The following is a 21088-nucleotide window of genomic DNA, read 5'->3' on the forward strand; positions in this document are numbered from 1 at the left end:
TTTCACTTTTATCCATTAGCCATATATATAATGTCAATAAAAAGCATGACGAAATATTTCAAGTTATCCAGAAAAAAATTCGATTTTCTTAGTATTTATAATATACAAGAGTCATATCCATGTTGCGGTATCACTTAAACTTTCAATATGATTTTTATTTTAAAATGTAATATTCTTGTTTAGTAGTAAGGGATTGAAGTAATATTATTAATTAAAAAAATTTCAATTGATCAAATGAATTAAAAAGATTAAAAGAATGTATTTGTTTGTGAGGAGAGAAAGAGAGAGAGAATGTGAGAGAAGAGAGAGAGAAAGAGGAAGAAAATTTAGGGAAGAGAGAATAGGTAGTTAACAAAAATTGAAAATTACTAATAACTAATAACTTCTTCAATATTTAGTTGTTATTAATTTTTTTATTCTATTTCTTATGGATATTTTTGGGACAACGAAAATTACTCCAACTACCCTTCTTTTCCTTTTTGTAATATAGATATTTGAAGTTTTATATACGTATATGTATATATATTTTATTTTAAAAGTTTTTATATATAAATGTTTTTTTATTTATTTATAATATATAAAATTTGAAATTCGCCTCTTAATTTCCCCAATGTATTTATATATGTATACATGCACATCTATATATATATGAAAACAAAGCACGAACCAAAGTCTCATGATACTCTATCATCAAATATAGAAAACGTAACTCTCTCATATTGCCCATTATCATCAAATACAAAGAAATTTTACATTCTTTTACTAGGAAAGTATTCTTATATAAATTATCAACGAAATACATAAATTATATCCATCTATTGCCAAATAGAATAAAAGTATTATACACAAGGCAATAATATACAGTAAAATTTATAGACTCTGTATACATTGCCTGATACACAAATCATATACAATGGAATAATATAGCCCAAACGTATATATAACATTTGAATATATGTGTATATATATATATATATGCCATTTGCAACATTATATATATAGACTATATATATGTCGCTTGCATATATGTATATAAAATATATAGTTTATAGATTATATATGTCGTTGCATATATATATATATATTATATTTTATAGATTATATAAATTTATATAGATGCCATTTAAATTATACGAAAATATGTTTGATTCTTGATCTTGATCTATATATCTATATATCCCGCGAAAAATTAGAAACCTAACATAACACGTGGATTTTTTAAAGAAGAACAGTGCACAGTGTGAGCAACAGTAACTATGACATGTCCTTCCCATTAAATCTGATAGTGTGTGCCCGAGAAAGACTAAATTCATGCTCGCTTGTGACATAACTGATTTTTTTTAATTAATTTATCTTTTTATGTAGTTATCTTGAACATATTAGACATATTTTCTTATAATACAAAAATTGATTATTTATTAAATTATTACTTCTATTGAAATTAGGGTTTATTAATACATGCAAGGGTAAGAAAGTCTCAGATCGATTTATTTCAATCAGTACTTCGTAAAGGAGGATTCTACACAGTCAATAACTACAGATTCAAGAACCGCCCAAAATTAAATGCTAATGTAAAGAGCCATATGGTAGTGAAATAGCTCTGTCCAATCGATATGAGTAACAACACTGCACTTTTCTTTCTTGAATGGCCATTCTCATTTCCTTTTAATTATATCATATTTAAAAAATTAAAAAATAATTTATTTTAACATTTAAATTTAAATAAAATAAGTATGCATTTTAGAATGTTTAGAATAATTACAATAGTAATTTCCTTAAAAAATATTTACAAAATATAAGCTTAAGGTACATTAGAGATCCAAATGTAGAATTATATTTTATTATTTATATAGCAACCCAAAAAATTATGATCGCATATTACAACATAATTAATTCGATATCCATTGAAAGAATATTTTAAAAAAGTATATTTAATCTTGATGATATTTAATTGATTGGAGCGCCTACGCAACCCACAGGTACTCATCTAGTATATATAATACGATGAAAATTTTTTATAACGTAAGGGTAATGTATAGATTCTATACCACATATTCATATTCATCGTATTAAACGAAATTTCACTAAATATTTTGTTATAGTTGCAATACATAATATTTACATAATTAAATTGATGCAATGGCTACGAGAGAGAGCCTTTCGGAGATGACGTAGTTTTGAGAGGTTTCCCGCCCGTTTGGTTTTAAAACTCAACTCTATTTTAACTTTGAATATATATAAATTAATTAGGTTGTAATGATTATATTGTTGAACTATGAGAAAAAGTGTAAAAAAGTAATGAATGGTTTATATAATTTACTATTAAAAATTAAATTGAATTGTTAAAAAATTAAAGAAAAAGGGATAAGTAATAATTGTATTGTTGAATTGAAGATAAGTGTAGTTAAGTGGATTAGAGTTAAAAATAAGTTATAAAACCAAACAAAGGGCACCGTGATCCTCAAATCATTGATCTTTCTTGTAAACTCGGTGGAACGATGACCCTGTAAAGAGTCGGTCACGATTGCCAATTCTTCATCGTGTGACGAGGTAGACCAAAATAAAGATTGGAGCGGGCCTGGCTCAATCATGTTGGCACGTCGACGAAGATGGTATTCAACGAGTCCTCTAAGGAAGTATCCTCCGCCTGTGACTTGCCCGCGTCTGGGACCCCACCGCAGTTTGTACGCAAAACTTAGCCTTCGATCAACGAATCTTAACATATCTTTTATTTATTTATTTATTAATTTCCCGCCCAAATGGCAAACTGTATAGGAACAAGAACACCATAACTTCCTGCAAGAAGCTCTCTGACGTTCCGGTGAATTGTACTATTCTATTTGTTTCCAGCCTACACGATGTAATTTTACCACTTTGTTTCCTACATTAAGATGGGCATCTTCTGTTGTAAATACTCGAGCATTGTATGTAAAGTTGTATTGCTGATATTTATATAAATGAGGAGATTGGGAGAAAAAGCCTTTGTATGCCCTCATTTTTTTGTTTTTCGCGTCATAATTTTCTTTCCATCTATAAATTTAAAACTTGAGTATGTATTTTGACCCATTCGATTTCAGAAGTACATGACTCTCTCCATGAACAAGAATTTCTGCTAGTTCAATGTAGTGTTTCCGAAGTTCTATTGGTCTCAGTGACTGGAACAGACTTGCTGATAGGCTCCGAATTAGAACTCTGATAGGGGGAGGTCTCCTGCCGAGTTCATGGACAGTTCGGAGGCACCTCTCCTGCCGAGTTCATCCACCGCTCCAGCCGAGTTAAAGGTAAACTACAATGCCCGACTTAGGGGATTGACAAGCCAAAGTCCTGAGATCGAGGTAATGGAGGAAGTCTTGAATATAATATAACTACCAGGCCATTTATTTATTTTAAATAAAAAGTTTTGGATTCAATTATTGTGAATGAAAAAAATGCATGTTAGAATATATTTACTTCTTAATCAAATTCGAATTAAATTAGTCGAGGTCTATTGACTTCAGCTATCAATATGTTCCCCGAACAAAAGTTAATGCGGATTACTATATGAAAATTTACCCAATTTATTGAAATCACGTCAAGTGTTTTTATTATTATTATTATTATTATTATTATTATTATTTTGGGTAAAACACATGTTCAAGTGAATTTGATAAATAGGAGATGAGTAATGATAGAGCCGCGGAATTTGGAACAGCCGAATAGAGACAAAGGGTACTTTTGTAAATAAATCAGACAGAAGGGACACTTTATTAGGCAGAGAGCAGCTGGAGGATTCTGCTGCGCTTGACATCAAACCATGCAATGTAGCCACTCTTATGATTCCTATGTTCCATGATAGAATTCTTTTCCATTGTAATGAGCATCCACTCTTTTAGTGAGAATCTGCTGCTAGAAATGTGTATCGGTTGAGTATGATAATCATATTACAGTTTGGAATACAGGCTATTTCTGTGGATTTTATCATTTCCTTGCATTGCATTGCGCTGCGTTGTTTACTTTCTCTATTTATCTCTCCCTTTCAGTTTTGATGTATAGTCCCTGTTGATGTTTCAAGAGAGACATTAATTAACGGCTGCAGGTTCCCGAGGAAAAGCCAAGCCAAAGTTCTCTTTGGGCTGTTATTTACAGAAGGATGAACCCTCATCGTCCTTTACTCTCAAGGATGATAATGTTGTGTCAAGACTGGCTTGTGAACTGCCTGATTCTGAAGAAGAAATGAATCCTGAGTCACCAGTTGCATCCCCTGTGGAGGTTCCAAGGCATGGATATAGTGATCATTCTATGGCCGAGCTTCTAGATGGCCTTCATGAGAGGACTGGTCTGGCGAGAGGAGTAAACAAGGTAGTTGCTTGTACTCCTTAGTATCTTTTTGAGCTAAATCGGTTGCATACTGTTCTGTTGGGAAGAGGGCAAAGGATGCAGTCTGTTGGGAAGAGAAGCGTGACCACTGTTCTGGATAGTGAAGATGAACCTATGTCCATGGATAGTGATTCTCCAGGGGAAGAAGAGGTGTCTTTCATTTGATCGCCTTCCTTACTTTTTCTTTTTCACTAACTGCCAATTCTTTAATTTTGAAGTTATCCTCTGCAGAGCGACTTTGATAATCTAAAAACTCCTCCACCCCAAAGGAAAAGGCATACTCTAGTTGATTGTTTTCAGGAAGTTCTAGATGCTAGCCCTTGGAGGGAGAGAGTTGCTCTCGCTGCTAATCCTTCAGGGTAATTGTTTGTTGCAAAGCCATCTTATAAAAATATAACCATAAATGTTAATCCTGAGACTTCTTGTTTTCATCCCGTATGTCCTGCAGCTCTGGATTATTTGAGAGGTTGCAGCAGGTCATGCACTCTGAAAAGGAGAGAGAACTGGAATTCTCGAACAATTTGGAGCCCAGTGGCGCGCCTCTTTGTAAAATCCATTTTCCTTTATATTTTAGGAGATTGTTGCTTGTCGAAAACTTGGAACCACCTTGCTTGAGATAACTCGTACGACTAAGAACAAGCGAGAATTAAAATTAAGCTGGGTTTATTATTTTACATTGTATGAGTATGCCTTTCTCACTGCTTCCTCAGGTGGGACAAGCTGCCTCCATGTCCTCATCCTATCGAGCTACTTGGATGCAAAGTTGATAGTTTGCCGCTGTCCTATTAAGAAGATACCAGAGGTGGTTGCCTTTGATGTTAAGATAGCTTTATTTATGTTTAAGACGCCACCTTGTTTTTCTACTGAAGCCTGATGCACACACTCAAAGATGACATGCTTTTTTGAACATTTAGCATAACGTTAGACTTTCAAACCTCATAAATGCAAATTTATTCATCAAAAAGGATTTATTTTCATATTTATTCAGATTGTTGTTTTTTATTTGTCATTTGGGTGATTGTTCTGGATGTATCTGCAGTTAATAATGACTGTCTTGGTTACCTGCAGAGACTGCACGAGCCACAGAGCCCTGAATCGGTTTCGCAGTGGAGAGGAGAGAGGACAGTTATATTTAGTCCAAGAATTTGCAGCAATGTAGACCTTGAAGTTGGGAAACTGATTTGCATTTGCCCTCCTTGGTATGGAATAGCAAACTTGAACCTTAGACTTGAACTTGCTTGACCACTCTTCAAACTGAATATAGAAAGAGTCGCTCATACGATTTTAGTATCAAGAAAAATTTTCTGCTTCAATGGACTTGCTGAGAATCCTTGCTTTACACATAATTATGGGTATTTATCAGATATTCCGAGCACTCTCGTTGCCCGTACTGAGGTGGCTGAACGGTGTCGTGGGGGAAAATAACAGATTCTTCAAAGTAGGCATGTTGTCCATACTGAGTGTTTAATTGCTGATCGGTTAGGAGCATACAGATGGTGTGAAATGCCTGCCCATATTTAACAAGTTTGTGCATCTCTAGCTGCACTGAGAGTCCAGACTGTGTAAACCGAGAGACTTCCCCATTGATCTTCACTTCATGGTTTTGAAATAGAAGACAGATCCACCATTATGGGAAATCTGAGGCAGCTCGTTTTCTCTACAGGAAGGAGGTCCAACTCACGAGGGAAGATGGACGCGTTCTCCTCTGTACATATTTTTCACTAGTATGATTGCTTAAAGGTAACGACTAATCTGATTTTGCTCCATTCCTGCTGTCGACTGTAAACTGGTCTGCATAATTTCAGAAGTTCCCATGGTAATACTGTAAACAGGAACCCATATTTCTTCTTATAGAGAATTTAACTACAAAAGAATATTGTTGTGTACAAGGAAGTGTTATGCCATCCACACTTTTCAAACACTCAATGCAGCATCAGCATTGATTCAAGCAACAATGATTGATTCAAGACAACAATTTGGTGGCCCGCTTCAGCAGCAGGCTGTTAGAAAATTCGCAAGGAGGATCCAGCAAAGTAAAATTCAACTTCTCGCCTCAATAAAGGCTGTCGATTGAAGATGGTTGATTGCGATAGCCGTTCATAGTTACATTTCTCATCAGCTGCATGCTGCAAGAAATGAATTTGTATTAAACAACCATCTCATCTAATGAAATTCAAGGTTTGTATTTTTTTTTTTTTAAAAAAGAAGCATCCGTACAGATCTGATTTAAGAGGTCGAGGGCTTAAAGATATTGAAGAAAGTTACCTGATCTACAATAAATAAATCTTCATCCAACTTTCCAACGATAAACCCAAGATTGAATTGCCCAATTACCTACATAGAATGAGTAGAAATATCATTATCAAAGCAGATCAACATTTCACTATAATTTGGAAACGCAAGCATTAATAGGCAATAGCTCAATCACACTAGAAAGTGGTGAAGCTACCACAAACGGGTCGATCATACAAAATTATACCAGCTGAAGCAAACGGGAATCAATATTTAGAAACTAAGCAGAGGTGAAAATGACCTTTATTCGACCAAAATCTTTTTTGTCGAATTGCCATTCAAGTTCAGTCGTGGTTGCAGCTAAAGCCCTTGCTTTTCGCTCCTCATTCTCTGGTTGGGAAAGTTCAAGTGTTGCAGCAGCATAGTAGCTAAATGACCATTAATAACTCTAAAGTAAGAAATATAGCGTAAACTCCAATGAATGTACATATGAAGATGTATATTAGACCTTTTCGGATTTGCTCTTTGCTTGTATAGCCACTGGACTGTAATCTTAACAATCTCTTCTGCCTTCGTGCTAGTAGGTCTTGAAAAGAAAATTGTAACTTGGAAAATATCTTTTGACTAGAGCAAGGAACTTTAACATCTGAGACAGACAGTGAATGTTGTGACAAAGTATCTGCAACTAATATATCTTCTCCCATGCTCTCAATAGGCTTGCAGCTTGAAACCTCATCCTTAAAAGGCACTGCTCTCTGCAGCTCAGCTAAGTCCTGTCACAGAGATGATCCATCTAATCACAAGCATGAAGATTTCAATGTAGCCATGGTGTACTGAATGAAGAATGCAAAAATTCCACAACAACAATCAGTACTCTGGTGTTACTTCCTAACCACTATAATCTTCATTGACACTTCCATGTTTTAATAGAGTTAGCAATCCTTGAGTAAGGGATGATATTGCCTTCTTTGCATTAAGCTTCTTAACCATTGAAAAGGTTCGTTTTACTTTACTAGAGCACCCTTCCCATAAATTATAAGAAAATAAGTCTAAAAAGTAAATAATACAGCCACATACCTGATGAAGTTCTTCATCTGTGCTTGTTCTGGAAATCCTAATTTCATCAGCGATGATTTCTGTTCTGGGATGCTTTGAGGCTACAAATTCAAGCGATTCAGCAGAAACACTATCCCTGTTGGTGGTCAACCGTGGTCTTCAGAACCACACAATCCACATCAGACTTGCTTCTCTCCAGCTGACCACAAAGGTCATTATTTCTTAGAGCTGGTATCTCAGATATTATACTGCTAATGCTTTTGTGCTCTTACTCGTACTAACAAATCTTTCAAGTGATGCTACTGTTAATGGTGCTATTGTTGGTCTAAGAAATGTGCTTTCGTGCTTTCTCGCCTAGGAATAAGTAACTGTTACACAAGTAGGTTGGATCCCTTGAGGTTTTCCCTGAGGTGGTTAGGGATTAGACAACCAGGGTGCATCTCACTGAGGGAAAAAAAGATTGATTATGTATATCTTGTGGGCATATGGGTTGAATTAACATTAAACTTCATGTAATTACATTTCAATTGAATGAAAAGAGTCTTGGTGTTATGTTTTTTTCTAAGAATGAGGCTCGTCAAAATAATAATATGAGTAAGCAAATATACATTATATCTATATATTATATATCATATATATTATATGTTATACTAGGAATGGTTTGGTCACATCTTTTGCAAAGTGAACCAGTTCAAAGTTTATATCAATTAAGTCATGAGTGTCTACTGATGCAAGAATCGTGCAAAAACAAGTGCAAATTGAACCCAAAATCCTTAGCCAGTGTGGTGATACTTGCTCTCATACAAAGGCAGATTGAATTTATATGAAAGGTAGAGCGTCTTACCACTGCAATGTGCTCCAGTTCAGATGAATGCGTGAAGCTTTCTTGGTTCTCAATGTTCTAGCAGAATCGGAGGCATAGTTTCATTATGTTGTCCAATATCCTCGACACAGAGCCAATATCTTTGAAGAACTGAAATTAAAGCTGACAAGAAACTGCAGATGATGAAATTCTAAAGGTTTAACATCAAAGTTGGATGATTTAACTATTGTACATACTAGCATATCCGGTAACATAAACCAATCAGTCTTTATTCTTATTAATGATCTAAATCTTTTCATGCAGAAAAATAGCGCTCTTCTTACCTCTGTAATGTGCTCCAGTTCAGATGAATTTGTGAAGCTTTCTTGGTTCTCAATGTTCCAGTTGAACTGGGGGCGTAGTTTCATTATGCTGTCAGTATCCTCAACACAGAACCATTATCTAAGAATGACTTTGAAATTAAAGTCGACAAGTACCTGCAAATGATGAAATTCTACAGGTTTAACATTCAATATAACCCAATCAGTCCTATTTGTGTTAATGATCTATATCTTTTGATAAAAGCTTTAAGCAACCAATAGATTTCCCATACAATGCTCAGTGAAGGACAGAAGAAGCAATCTTGCTTACTCTTGATGGATCCGTACGAGTTCCGTGAAGTCATAAGAGTCGTGAATGCGTCCTTGCAGAACATTCCATTGGGATTCTATTGACCTCAACCTACAGAAAGAGTTTTGACAATCAAACTGAAGATTTCTGATCTGGAGTGCCATGTGCTCCCTAACAAGCCACATAGGTTCAAAGGGCTGCCTATGCTGCTGAGGCATTGAGTTTGTATTATCACTTTCATGCTTGGCAAATCCTCAGTGGAATGTTCTCAGTGTTACATCAAAGAAGGTCAATAATATCAAGTATTTCTGCAGAACTTGGATGTTAGTAAGTTCCAAATGGTGACGAGAATCTCACTTGGAGAGCACTTCTTGAATATTTGTCTTCCTCATTTATGGTCTTTATTGCTGCCTGCAGTGGACATAGATGCAATTTGGTTTATTATGCTCTGAAATAAAATCGACATACGAAGTGCAATAACAACATCTCTATAATTTTGGAATTCATGTTACAACAACCCACCAGCTGAAAGGGGACCATAAGTTCAGCTTCAGGAGTTGACCGACGAGGTGCCAAGCGCATCAGTTGCCGACTTTCCTCAAGAAAGCACTGGCATTGCAGAGCATGATTAAAGTATTAATCAGTTGGTATTGAAAACATTCTAATACTGAATCAAGCAGAGAGCATCCACTTTCAGAAACTACAAGAACCAGGTGAAATATGAAATTTCTATATTGGGACGAAGTTGTGTCCTGCCGACAACAAATAAAAGAAAGAATTCAATGAAAAACCAAATAATATAACCATGTCTCACCTGGAAGAAATCTCCCTTTGCTAGAAGGAAACAGTCTTTTGGAGCCTTAAGCTGCCCATTCAAGTCAGCACGACCAACCAGAAGCTGCAAAATTGTTCAAATTTAGCACAGTAAACTCTTGATTAGGAGAATGGAAAAGATTACACTTTCATCACCTGCCAAAGATGACTGGCTTCTATAGCTCGTATAGAGTCAACAGCACATTCAAACGATCTCTTATGAAACTCCAAGGACTCCTGCAAATGTAATCGGACTGAATTGGTAAAAGAGACGGCCATATACTAAATTCAAGAGAAAATCATCCTTGCATCGGACACAAAGAATTATCTTTTTGACATCAGGTATTGCAAATAAAACCTTTCAGTCCCGAAGCATTGCTTCAATCTTATCAGCCTCAGACTGTGGAAGTAAATCATCTTCGGAGTCTGCTCAGCTTTAAGTCTACTAATGGCTCCTTCTGGAAAAGAAACTGGCGTGTGAACCCTTGAACTTTTTGAGAGCCTTTGGCATTTGCATATGAGATATAGAATCTTGAAACCGAAAGGAAGGGGTTGGGAACCCTGACAGCTTTACCAGCAAATAAAACTGATTCTGCGACACGCATATATGTATTTACTGAGGCAGCATATCCCACAAAATAGCATGAGAAGATGTAAACAACCTGCCATGCAATAGGAAGTCCCTATATTGCACCTGAGCATCAATTAAAAAAAAATAAAAATACAAAAGCAATCTCATGCTTTGGAAGAATTGGATGATTAAAAGAGGGAAGCAGATGATCGTATAGTAGGCTATAGTAAAGAAGACCTCGAAGAAGTCTTGGGTCATTACTTCAAGCCTTAGACCTCAAAGAAGCCATAGATAATCCTATAACAGCTCTATTCCCTTCACCAAATTGCAATTAGCATGTCGCTATGGAGAAATATTCGAACATTTAAATCCAAAGCCTAATGAACCAAAAGTTAAACTATTGGTATTGATGCTATCTTTGTAATTAAGTTACAATATTCCCACCATCTAATGAAGAACTCTCCATGCCGGTCTTGTGAAATCCCATAAACCATCCACAATGCAAGTTGGTGGTACATGACTTGATGCCCATGCCAGAGGAGCCTTCATTATATTTGAGAAAATGATTAATCAAGAGGATTAGGATTACAAATAAGAAACAACAGAATAAGTAGAGATTTTTATTTCCGGAGAAGGCAAAACTTAATTGAACCTTAATTTCAGGAGAACATAAATCAAGCCAAAATAGATTTTGGCCTTTTCTTGATATATCTTCTTAAACTAGATTCACAAGAGTCTTAAAAAAATCAGCTGTTAGACCATTTATTCAGTGGAGCTGATCTGAGGAGCATCGAATCGTGCAAGCGGCCTCTGAGCGTGACAGCTTTAAATACCAATCCTTTTCGTATTCCTGAAGCCTATTGTTGATAGTTTGAGCTGCCAGGAGGGGATCAATCGAGAACCATGGGAGCAAGTTGAGTAAATTTGTTGCCAAGCTCCCAAAGGAAGTCTATATAAATGACAGCCTGCAATGAGAAACTATGATGGATATAGGCCCTTCATATCATCTGCAGATTGACGTTTGCCAGATTTTTAGCAAAACAAATGTACATACATACATACATACATACATACATACATATATATATATATAAAGCAAACTTAATTCAGCAACAGAGCAATGAACGGAATGGAAACTAGTATTGAGTCTTATGGATCCTCTCGTTTGTGTTTTTCTTTATTAGTCTTAATTATTGTAAGAAATGTATGGGTCCGCTTCAGTCACCATGACATACAAATGTTTAAGCAAACAAGCAAGCAACAATTAATATAGATGAGAATGAGATATATGTATATGACCTTTGACTGGAGGCAGTGAGTGAGGGAGGATCAATCCACTTCACCAAATGAACACATGCGGGGTGTGAGAAATCTTAGGCCAGTCCTCTCCTCCGGTATTCTTTTCTTCTTCTCAGCTCCTCCTCGCAGTAGCCAATTATAAGCTTTTTGAGTGAGCTCCAACCACTTGGGCAAAGCATTCAGGTTCCTGCAGGATTTGATTGTTAAACTTTCGAGGTTACTGAGGTGTTGAATCCACCGCAGGAAAGTCTCTAGTTTTTCTATCCACCGTAAATCCAACTCGTGTCAAATGGAATGATGCGTGACGAGAATCTTACTTGGAGAGCACTTCTTGAGTAAATAACAATCCTGGAGGCCAATCAACAGAATAATCCAGAAATATACCATCCCGTCCATCAAGGGAAGCATCTGAAATGGCACATCCAAAATAAATATCAGTCATATGAAGTGCAATAACAGCACAACTAGAATTTTGGACTTCATGTTACAACAATCCACTAGCTGAAAGGGGAGTGATCAGCTACAGCAGTTGACAGGCAAGGGGAGTGATTAAAGTATCAATCAGCTTATACTAAAAACATTTGAAGGCTGAATCGAGTAAAGAGCATCCACTTTCAGAAGCTACGTACAAGAAACAAGTAAACTATGAAATTTCTATATTGGGACAAAAAGGTCTCCTGCAGACAACAAATAAAAGAAAGAATTTGATGAAAAACCAAATGAATTAAGCATCTCCCACCTGGAAGGCATCTCCCTTTGCTAGAGAAGGGAATAGTCTCATAGAGACTTGAGGTGCCCATTCAAGTCAGCGCGAACAACCACGAGCTGCAACAATGTTCAAATTAGATTTAGCACAGAAAACTCTTCATTAGGAGAATGGAAAAGCAACACCACATTCAATCGATCTAACACCGATGACTCCTGCAAATGCAATCGGACCGAAATGGTAAAAGAGAAGGCCATGACGCTAATGAGTCTTATCGATCCGTTCACTTTTTTCTTTTATTTTTAGTTATTGTGAAAAATGTATATGACTATTCTCAAGTGCAAGAGGCAACACACGTAAAGGATGGAGAATGAGGGAGGGATGGTCCACTTCTTTTTGACTCATCATATTATACAAATGCTGTGTGTTTGTTTTTTAAAAATTTTTTAACTCAATTCAACTCAACTCCACTTATCTTCAATTCAACATCACAATCATTACTTTTTTTCATTTTTAAAATTTTTTTAACTATTCAATTCACTTTTTAATATTAAATTCTCTTAACTATTCATTACTTTTTCACAATTCAACAACACAATCATTACTTAATCATTACTTTCTCTCAATTATTTATTACTTTTTCACACTTTTTCTCATAATTTAATAATACAATCATTACAAACCAATTAAAACCAAAACTCAACTCAACTCAACTCTAAATCCAAACGCATTAAGCAAGCAAGAAATACAGATGAGAATGAGTTGAGATATGTATACGACCTTTATTGGAGGCAGTGAGTGGGGGAGGATCCATCACACTTCAGTCATCTTTCTACTTCTACATGCGGGATGTGAGAAATCTTAGGCCAGTCCTCTCCTCCTCCGTTTTTCCCTTGGCACCTTCTTGCCAGCTCCTCCCCGCAGGAACAAATCATAAGATGTTTGAGTGAGGTGAGATTGGGAAACCACTCAGGCAAAGGCTTCAGATTCTCGCTGGACCAGATGCGTAAACTTTCAAGGTTAGTGAGGTGCTGAATCCACCACGGGGGAGTCTCCATTTTTTGTATCCCGCTGAATACCAAATTGCGGAGTTTAGTGAACTGAGAATAAGCCACCATCGGCATGTCTTCTGACTCCCCTATTGATAAGTCAAGTTCTGGACACCTGTATAGCACCAACGACTCGAGGGTGGTGAGAAGCGGAAGAATCAGTCTTCCAGGCAGAAGAGACTTCACGCCCTTGCAATCTCCAATGGTTAAAATTTGGAGGTTGGAGAAGTACTGGAACCACCCAGGCAAACACTCCGCCTTATGAACTCCCCAGATACTTAGATGGCGAAGTTTATGATGGCCCTGTAGCTGCAAAAGATCGGTCATGCCTTCAGCATTACCACCATCGTCGTTGTCGTCATCATTCTCGGTGGATAAATCAAGCTCTGGGCAATCAGAAATTTTCAGCGTCTCAAGGGTGGATACGTATCGGAGGATTGCCCCCAGAGGGAGTGCTTTAAGGCGAGGGCAATTACTGATTATAAGAGACTGGAGAGACGGGAGGGACTGAAACAACTCCCCGGGCAAGTGCTCTGCATCCTCAATTTCGCTGATGGAGAGGGATGTCAGTGCGGTGAGAGATAGAGAATCGGATATGGTCGATGGAGATGGAGATGGATATGGATCAGTCGGCACCAGCACTGCCATCGATCGTTGAGGGCCAAGGGGAAGAAATACTGGATCGTGTTGGTGAAGAAATAGCTGTTGACCATGCTGCATGTAAGAGAATCTTGGGCAATAATCAATGTTAACCTTGACCTTGTCGGAGAAGCAGGGGAGTATTAACAAAGAAGAAGAAGAAGAAGAAGAATCGCCATCCTCCTCTTCAATTCTATTCCCTTGAATTTAGGCAAATTCCATAGCGTTATTACTTCCAAGGATGGAAAGAAATTAGACTGTGGCATCGTCCCACTCTCCGATAATTCTATATGCTCCAAATTCCTCAAATCATACAAGCAGATTCTTTTGAGGGAAGGGAGCTGATCTATAGGTGGTAGCTGCCTGCATCCCTGACATTGTTTAATCTCAATCTCGACTATTCTATGCAGTTGAGAGACCCACGATGGAAGTCTGACACCACCGTATCCATAACACCTCAATCCCTTCACATCTGAATGGGGTCGAAGTTTTTCCAAAACTTCTTCGTCATTGCTCGTATCCCTGTCTTGGGTGGACCAACATAGTTCCAAACATTGAAGATCAGCTAACTTCTCCATCGAGAAGGAAGCATCCACCTCGCTCGAAATACTACTACTCCCCACTCTTTCTAATCCTTCAATAGTCAGTTCTTTCCTCAATCCGGTAAGTCTGCTCAGCTCGTTTAGCCCTGCAGCATTTTGGTTCGATTCCTCCCCTACTACAAATACATCTAACCTTTGCAGACTAGTCAATTTCCCAATCCCCCTTGGCATATGTGTCAACTTATCACATCCCTCCACACTGAGCTGCCTCAAATTGACCAACTTCGTTATCCCACTTGGTAATCCTTCTAGATCCCGACATACTGTGAGAATAAGGCTCTCCAAATTGCACAACCTGCTTATGGAATTCGGAAGACACCTTAACTCATTATTACCCAATAGATCAAGGCTCCTCAAATGCTTGAGTTTACCAATGGAACGTGAAATCACCTTTATACCGGCACGACGAATACGTAGTGCCCGTAGGCTTCTAAAACATGAAACATCCAAACGAGCAATATGAATCCTCTTTTCAACTATAAGAAACATGGACCTTATTCTTCTGTCTGTTGCAAATCCATTCAACACATTCGGATCATTGGTAGTTACATGGCGAGCTCCTTCTTGGAACCTCTCTTCATGTGAGCTATCAATGGTGATGCAATTCTTTCCTGCTACTAGCCGTGCGAGGTCATGCATCAGATCATGCATTCTGCACCACATAATGTCGCCGTACACATCTTCTTTTATGTCTTGGAAAAGGGATCTGGAAAGCAGCTCCCTGAAATAATCGTAACCTACTTCTTCGAGGGTTTTCTTACTGCCTAGAGGTTTATTAATAAATCCTTGTGCCATCCAGAGATAGACAAGCTCACGTGGTTCTAGCAAATAATCTTGCGGAAATAAGCTGCAATAAGCAAAGCACGGTTTCAAATGCGATGGCAAAAAATCGTAACTCAACTTAAGCGTTGGCATAATGTCACTTTCTTCTTGATCTATAGAAGATAGATCATCATCCTTGAAATTCAACCAATCTTCTTCGGTACTTCCAGAGAACACTAACAATCGCCCAATCGTCTTAATTGCAAGGGGAACTCCCGCACACTTCTTCACAATTTCTCCCGCAATCTTTTCTAGATTTTGACTTTTCCACTCGTGCTCCTCCTTCATTGCCATTTGCATTAACAGAGAGAGCGACTCATTGTTAGATAAGCCACTCAATTTATGAAATTTTCGAGTCATAGTTTCCACCACTCGAATATAGCGAGTGGTCACCAATATCTTACTTCCTTTGGCACCGCTCATTAGAAATTCTCGAAGTTCCAACCATTTAGACCGATTGTCATTCCACACATCATCTAAAACAAGCAAGAACTTCTTTCCATCGACCCATTTTCCCAGCCTTTTCTGCAACTCATTCATGCAGTGATTTGCAATTTCTTCGTTGTTAGTGGGGGTGCATTCTCGTACTATCTTCCTCACAATATCCTCCACATGGAAGTCGGTTGACACACAGACCCAAATTAGCCTCATCTCGAAATATTCCTTCACCTTGTCATCGTTGAACACAAGTCGTGCCAATGTCGTTTTCCCTAGACCTCCCACACCCACGATTGGGAGGACGGAAACATTCTCCTCAAAATTAGGATTGAGTAAGAACTCAATAACTTTCTCCTTGTCCTTGTGTCGTCCAATCACATACGGGTCAGACTTGAACGGAATAGTTTCCGGCCTAGCTCGGCTCTCCACCAAACTCCCCATAAGATTACTATTTCCCTCAAGCCGAAAACAGGCGCTTCTATCATTCCAAATTGCATCGATCCTCTCCCTAATCTCCTTGACTCGATGAGCCATCTCACTCGGATAAAGGAGCTGGTTGGAAGAGGAGAAAAAGATACGCACCTCATTGAGGATCCGGTTAACTCCTCCCGTCACTCTCCGACGTCGCAAAACTTCAGTAGAGAAGTCATCCAGCAGATCATCCGCATCGCAGAACAACTCTTTCAGCTTCTTCAGCCATTCCTTCACATCCTCAGCCTCAACTCGTCTCTTGTCAGCCTCACGAAGCATTCCACCGATGATAGAGACGGTGGTCTGCAGTTTCACGAGCTCAGCTCTGACGCCGCACGCTAGTCTGATCTCCTGGGAGACGAGGGAAACAAGGTGTCCGGTGACGGACTCCACAACGCCCCCGAGAACCACGTCGGCCATAGTTGCAGGCAACGGATTGATAATCAATGGAAGAATTGAGATTGGACAGGGAGAACTTCAACCAGATAGATCTCTCAGTGATGCTAATGTGCATCAGAATAGTAACTATCATATTGTATTATATCATATGATGATGAAGATGATTAAAAAAAAAAAAGAAGATGCAAGTGGTCGACAGCACGTGATTAGAGGGGACAACTAGCTAATCGCTTCCATGTAATCACGCGTATTAATTGGTACGAAACACACATTTATATGATAACTATTATATTATATGATGATGAAGATGATAAAAAATTGGAAGTGGTCGACAGAAATCATGTAGAATATATAAACTATAATTGGATCACGCGTTTCTACGTAATCGATTTTAAAATGCATTAGTCTTATATGATGAAGATGATTAAAAAAAAAAAAACCATAGTTGCTGCCAACGGATTGCTCTCAGCAATGGTAATGAGCAGTTAGTAAACTCTGAATTTAATCCTTTATTATATTACATTATATGATGAAGATGATTAAAAGAACGCATGTGGTTGACAGAAATCACGTGATCATCAAATATATAAACTACAATTAGTGTCTAAGCCTATGCCAGCCCTTCTTGACTTTTTGACTATTCCGTCCAATTAGGCAGCGGATTAGAGGGGACATATATCACATGCTCATCGAATACATAATCTATAATAAACTGGATCGCTTTTCCATGCTTAATCACGTTTTGTTTTTCAACCAAAAAAGAGAATATTAGTAAATTCTAATTAATTATCAGTAATATATAGGATTCGAATCAGACTAAGGGTAGATTGAGGTTTTTATTTTTTGTTATTTTATTTTTTGCTGAAGAGGTTAATTTGCTTATTGTTGTATCAAGTTCCTCATTTGTAGGCTAAAATCATCCTATATATTTTGCTACTATCTATCTATATAATAACAAAGTCCGTTTCTGGATTAGGTCTGATGCCCTACTGCTTGTCGATGCTATCATCTACCCGCACCACTCCCCTTGGGCTATTAAAAGCATTGTTTCTGATATCATTAGTCTTCTAGCTCTTTTCTGAAACTGGAAATGTACTTGGACTCCTCGATCGGATAACTCTCAAGCGCACGACTTAAGCCAATATGGCAACAAGTCCAATTTTCCTTCCTTCTGTAAGTTTGAGGGTTATCCTGATCTCAATGTTCTGTATTCCTCTTAATATTATCCGATCATCCTTGTTTATCAAAAAAAAAGAAGTCCGTTTCTCATGCCACCCAGTATTGAAGGCCTAAATCGAGTTCTCTCTAATTGCCACATCATTGCTTATACTAAAGAAGAACATAACACATGGATTTTTTAAAGAAGAACAGTGCACAGTGTGAGCAATAGTAACTATGACATGTCCTTCCCATTAAATCTGATAGAGTGTGTGCCTGAGAAGGACTAAATTCATGCTCGCTTGTGACATAATTGATCTTTTAAATTAATTTATCTTTTTATGTAGTTATCTTGAACGTATAAACATATTTTCTTTTAATACAAAAATTGATTATTTATTAAATTATTACTTCTATTGAAATTAGGGTTTATTAATACCTGCAAGGGTAAGAAAGCCTCATATCGATTTATTTCAATCATTACTTCGTAAAGGAGGATTCTACACAGTCAATAACTGCAGATTCAAGAACCGCCCAATATTAAATGCTAATGTAAAGAGCCATATGGTAGTGAAATAGCTATGTCCAATCAATATGAGTAACAATACTGCACTTTTCTTTCTTGGATAGCCATTCTCATTTCCTTTTAATTATATCATATTTGAAAAAATTTAAAATAATTTATTTTAACATTTAAATTTAAATAAAATAAGTATGCATTTTAGGAATGTTTAGAATAATTACAATAGTAATTTCCTTAAAAAAATATTTACAAAATATAAGCTTAAGGTACATTAGAGATCCAAATGTAGAATTACATTTTATTATTTATATAGCAACCCAAAAAATTATGATCGCATATTACAACATAATTAATTCGATATCCAATGAAAGAATATTTTTAAAAGTATATTGAATCTTGATGATATTTAATTGATTGGAGCGCCTACGCAGCCCACGAGTACTGATCTAGTATATATAATAGGATGAAAAATTTTTATAACATAAGGGTAATGTATAGATTCCATACCATATATTCATATTCATTGTATTAAACGAAATTTCACTAAATATTTTGTTATAGTTGCACTACATAATATTTACATAATTAAAATGATGCAATGGCTACGAGAGAGAGCCTTTTGGAAATGACGTAGTTTTGAGAGGTTTCCCGCCCGTTTGGTTTTAAAACTCAACTCAATTTTAATTTTGAATATATATAAATTAATTAGGTTATAATAATTATATTGTTGAACTATGAAAAAAAGTGTGAAAAAGTAATGAATAGTTAAGAGAATTTACTATTAAAAATTGAATTGAATGGTTAAAAAATTTTAAAAAAATGGGATAAGTAATAATTGTGTTGTTGAATTGAAGATAAATGTAATTAAGTAGAGTAGAGTTAAAAATAAGTTATAAAACCAAACAAAGGGCACCGTGATCCTCAAATCATCAATCTTTCTAGTAAACTCAGTGGAACGATGACCCTGTAAAGAGTCGGTCACGATTGCCAATTCTTCATCGTGTGACGAGGTAGACCAAAATAAAGATTGGAGCGGGCCTGGCTCAATCATGTTGGCACGTCGACGAAGATGGTATTCAATGAGTCCTCTAAGGAAGTATCCTCCGCCTGTGACTTGCCGGCGTCTGGAGTCCCACCGCAGTTTGTACGCAAAACTTTAGCCTTCAATCAATGAATCTTAACATATCCTTTTTTTTTAATTAATTTCCCGCCAAAATGGCAAACGTATCCCGCCATCTTCTCCGCAATGACCAAAGCGCCCTGGTCCCGTCCGAGCCACAGCCCAACTGTATAGGAACAAGAACACCATAACTTCCTGCAAGAAGCTCTCTGCGTCGGCCCCGATTCCGACTTCGTCAATGGATCCGACCTCTCCGACACTCTGGACTCTCTCTCCTTGATGCCTCACTCAGAAGACCGGATGTCTGAGCCTAATCCGAACCCTAACCCCGACGCTGACTCATCAGCTAATAGACCGATCTACGTGCACCCTTCTTCGCCACCGGCGGTCCCAGAGCCGGCGCCAGAGCTCCTCCACCTGTCGTTCAATCAGGACTATGGATGCTTCGCCGTGGGGACGGACCGCGGGTTTTGGATCTACAATCGCGACCCCTTCCGCGAGATCTTCCGGCAGGGCTTCGGTTGAGGCTCCTAATTGGGTAACTTGAGAAATATCTCCTAATTCTCTTGTACTGAACAGACCAAACTATCGTGCTTTTATTATTCACTGTCTAACGTGTGGTTCTGGTTCTATACGCACTACGATGTTTATCGAGTTGTTGTTGATGTGCTTTGCAAACAAAATGTGATGCAGCTTCTATCAGTGCCAGTACGACCCTTCCTCCGGCGGAGAGATGACACAGCTAGAATACCATAACTTCCTGCAAGAAGCTCCCTGACGTTCCGGTGAATTGTTACTATTCTAGTCGTTTCCAGCCTACACGATGTAATTTTACCACTTTATTTCCCACATTAAGATGGGCATCTTCTGTTGTAAATTCTCGAGCATTGTATGTAAAGTTGTATTGCTGATATTTATATAAATGAGGAGATTGGGAGAGAAAAAGCCTTTGTATGCCCTCATTTTTTGTTTTTCCCGTCATAATTTTCTTTCCATCTATAAATTAAAAACTCGAGTACATTACTCTTTGCATGAACAAGAATTTCTGCTAGTTCAATGTAGTGTTTCTGAACCGGACAGGAGAATGTCCCCTTATGTGAACAGTTTGATCCTCATACCAGATTAAATGGGCATGTGCGACTGTTGACCCATCAGTCCCTTGAGTTTTGTAAGGGTTATTAGTTAACTTTAGGTTTAAAGAAAGAGAAATCATGAAGTCTGGTCCTTTTCCTTTCTTGGATACAGCATGACGTGTGAGTCGGTTACTATTTGTTTGAATGGGGGGAAATGGAGGAAAAGAAAAGGGAGAAGTCACCTCGACTAATCCAACGCTCCAGCCGAGTTAAAGGTAAACTACAATGCCCGACTTAGAGGATTGACAAGCCAAAGTCTTGAGATCGAG

At 37.5% G+C, this 21088-nt stretch overlaps 4 protein-coding genes across 5 annotated transcripts in view; 2 read left to right on the forward strand and 2 right to left on the reverse strand.

Moving 5' to 3' along the window:
- Window positions 1–6560, forward strand: part of LOC116215953 — a 23637-nt gene extending 17077 nt beyond the window's left edge. The window contains exon 14 of the transcript XR_004158591.1: window positions 6097–6560. The gene's annotated coding sequence lies outside the window, so the exon portion shown is untranslated. The remainder of the gene's footprint in view (window positions 1–6096) is intronic.
- On the forward strand, window positions 4279–6560 carry LOC116215955. Of its 2 annotated transcripts, none has more exons than XM_031551799.1 (6): window positions 4279–4506; window positions 4588–4715; window positions 4805–4902; window positions 5067–5158; window positions 5425–5555; window positions 5720–6011. In XM_031551799.1, coding segments are annotated over exons 1-6 (543 nt in total). In that variant the 5' UTR covers window positions 4279–4413; the 3' UTR covers window positions 5721–6011. The 2 variants fall into 2 exon arrangements, with proteins under 2 accessions (XP_031407659.1, XP_031407658.1); XM_031551798.1 differs by lacking the exon at window positions 5720–6011 and adding an exon at window positions 6020–6560 and having other exon boundaries at window positions 4281–4506.
- LOC116215954 (putative disease resistance protein RGA3) lies at window positions 6198–14299 on the reverse strand. Its single transcript, XM_031551796.1, has 17 exons — window positions 13246–14299; window positions 12499–12584; window positions 12077–12167; window positions 11760–11946; window positions 10248–11467; window positions 10046–10126; window positions 9891–9974; window positions 9599–9685; window positions 9434–9487; window positions 9098–9187; window positions 8791–8943; window positions 8489–8629; window positions 7666–7843; window positions 7097–7361; window positions 6890–7016; window positions 6622–6690; window positions 6198–6482 (listed from the first exon to the last, which is right to left on the reverse strand). Exon 1 carries the CDS (start codon window positions 14232–14234, stop codon window positions 13290–13292), a length of 945 nt encoding a protein of 314 aa, XP_031407656.1. The 5' UTR covers window positions 14235–14299; the 3' UTR covers window positions 6198–6482; window positions 6622–6690; window positions 6890–7016; window positions 7097–7361; window positions 7666–7843; window positions 8489–8629; window positions 8791–8943; window positions 9098–9187; window positions 9434–9487; window positions 9599–9685; window positions 9891–9974; window positions 10046–10126; window positions 10248–11467; window positions 11760–11946; window positions 12077–12167; window positions 12499–12584; window positions 13246–13289.
- Window positions 14263–17014, reverse strand: LOC116215952 (putative disease resistance protein RGA4). The gene has a single exon (XM_031551791.1). The coding sequence runs from the start codon at window positions 16904–16906 to the stop codon at window positions 14297–14299; it is 2610 nt and encodes an 869-aa protein (XP_031407651.1). The 5' UTR covers window positions 16907–17014; the 3' UTR covers window positions 14263–14296.
- Window positions 17015–21088: the final 4074 nt, after the last annotated feature.

This window comes from Punica granatum, chromosome 8 (assembly GCF_007655135.1).
Source record: "Punica granatum isolate Tunisia-2019 chromosome 8, ASM765513v2, whole genome shotgun sequence".
In the NCBI taxonomy this organism is placed as follows: domain Eukaryota; kingdom Viridiplantae; phylum Streptophyta; class Magnoliopsida; order Myrtales; family Lythraceae; genus Punica; species Punica granatum.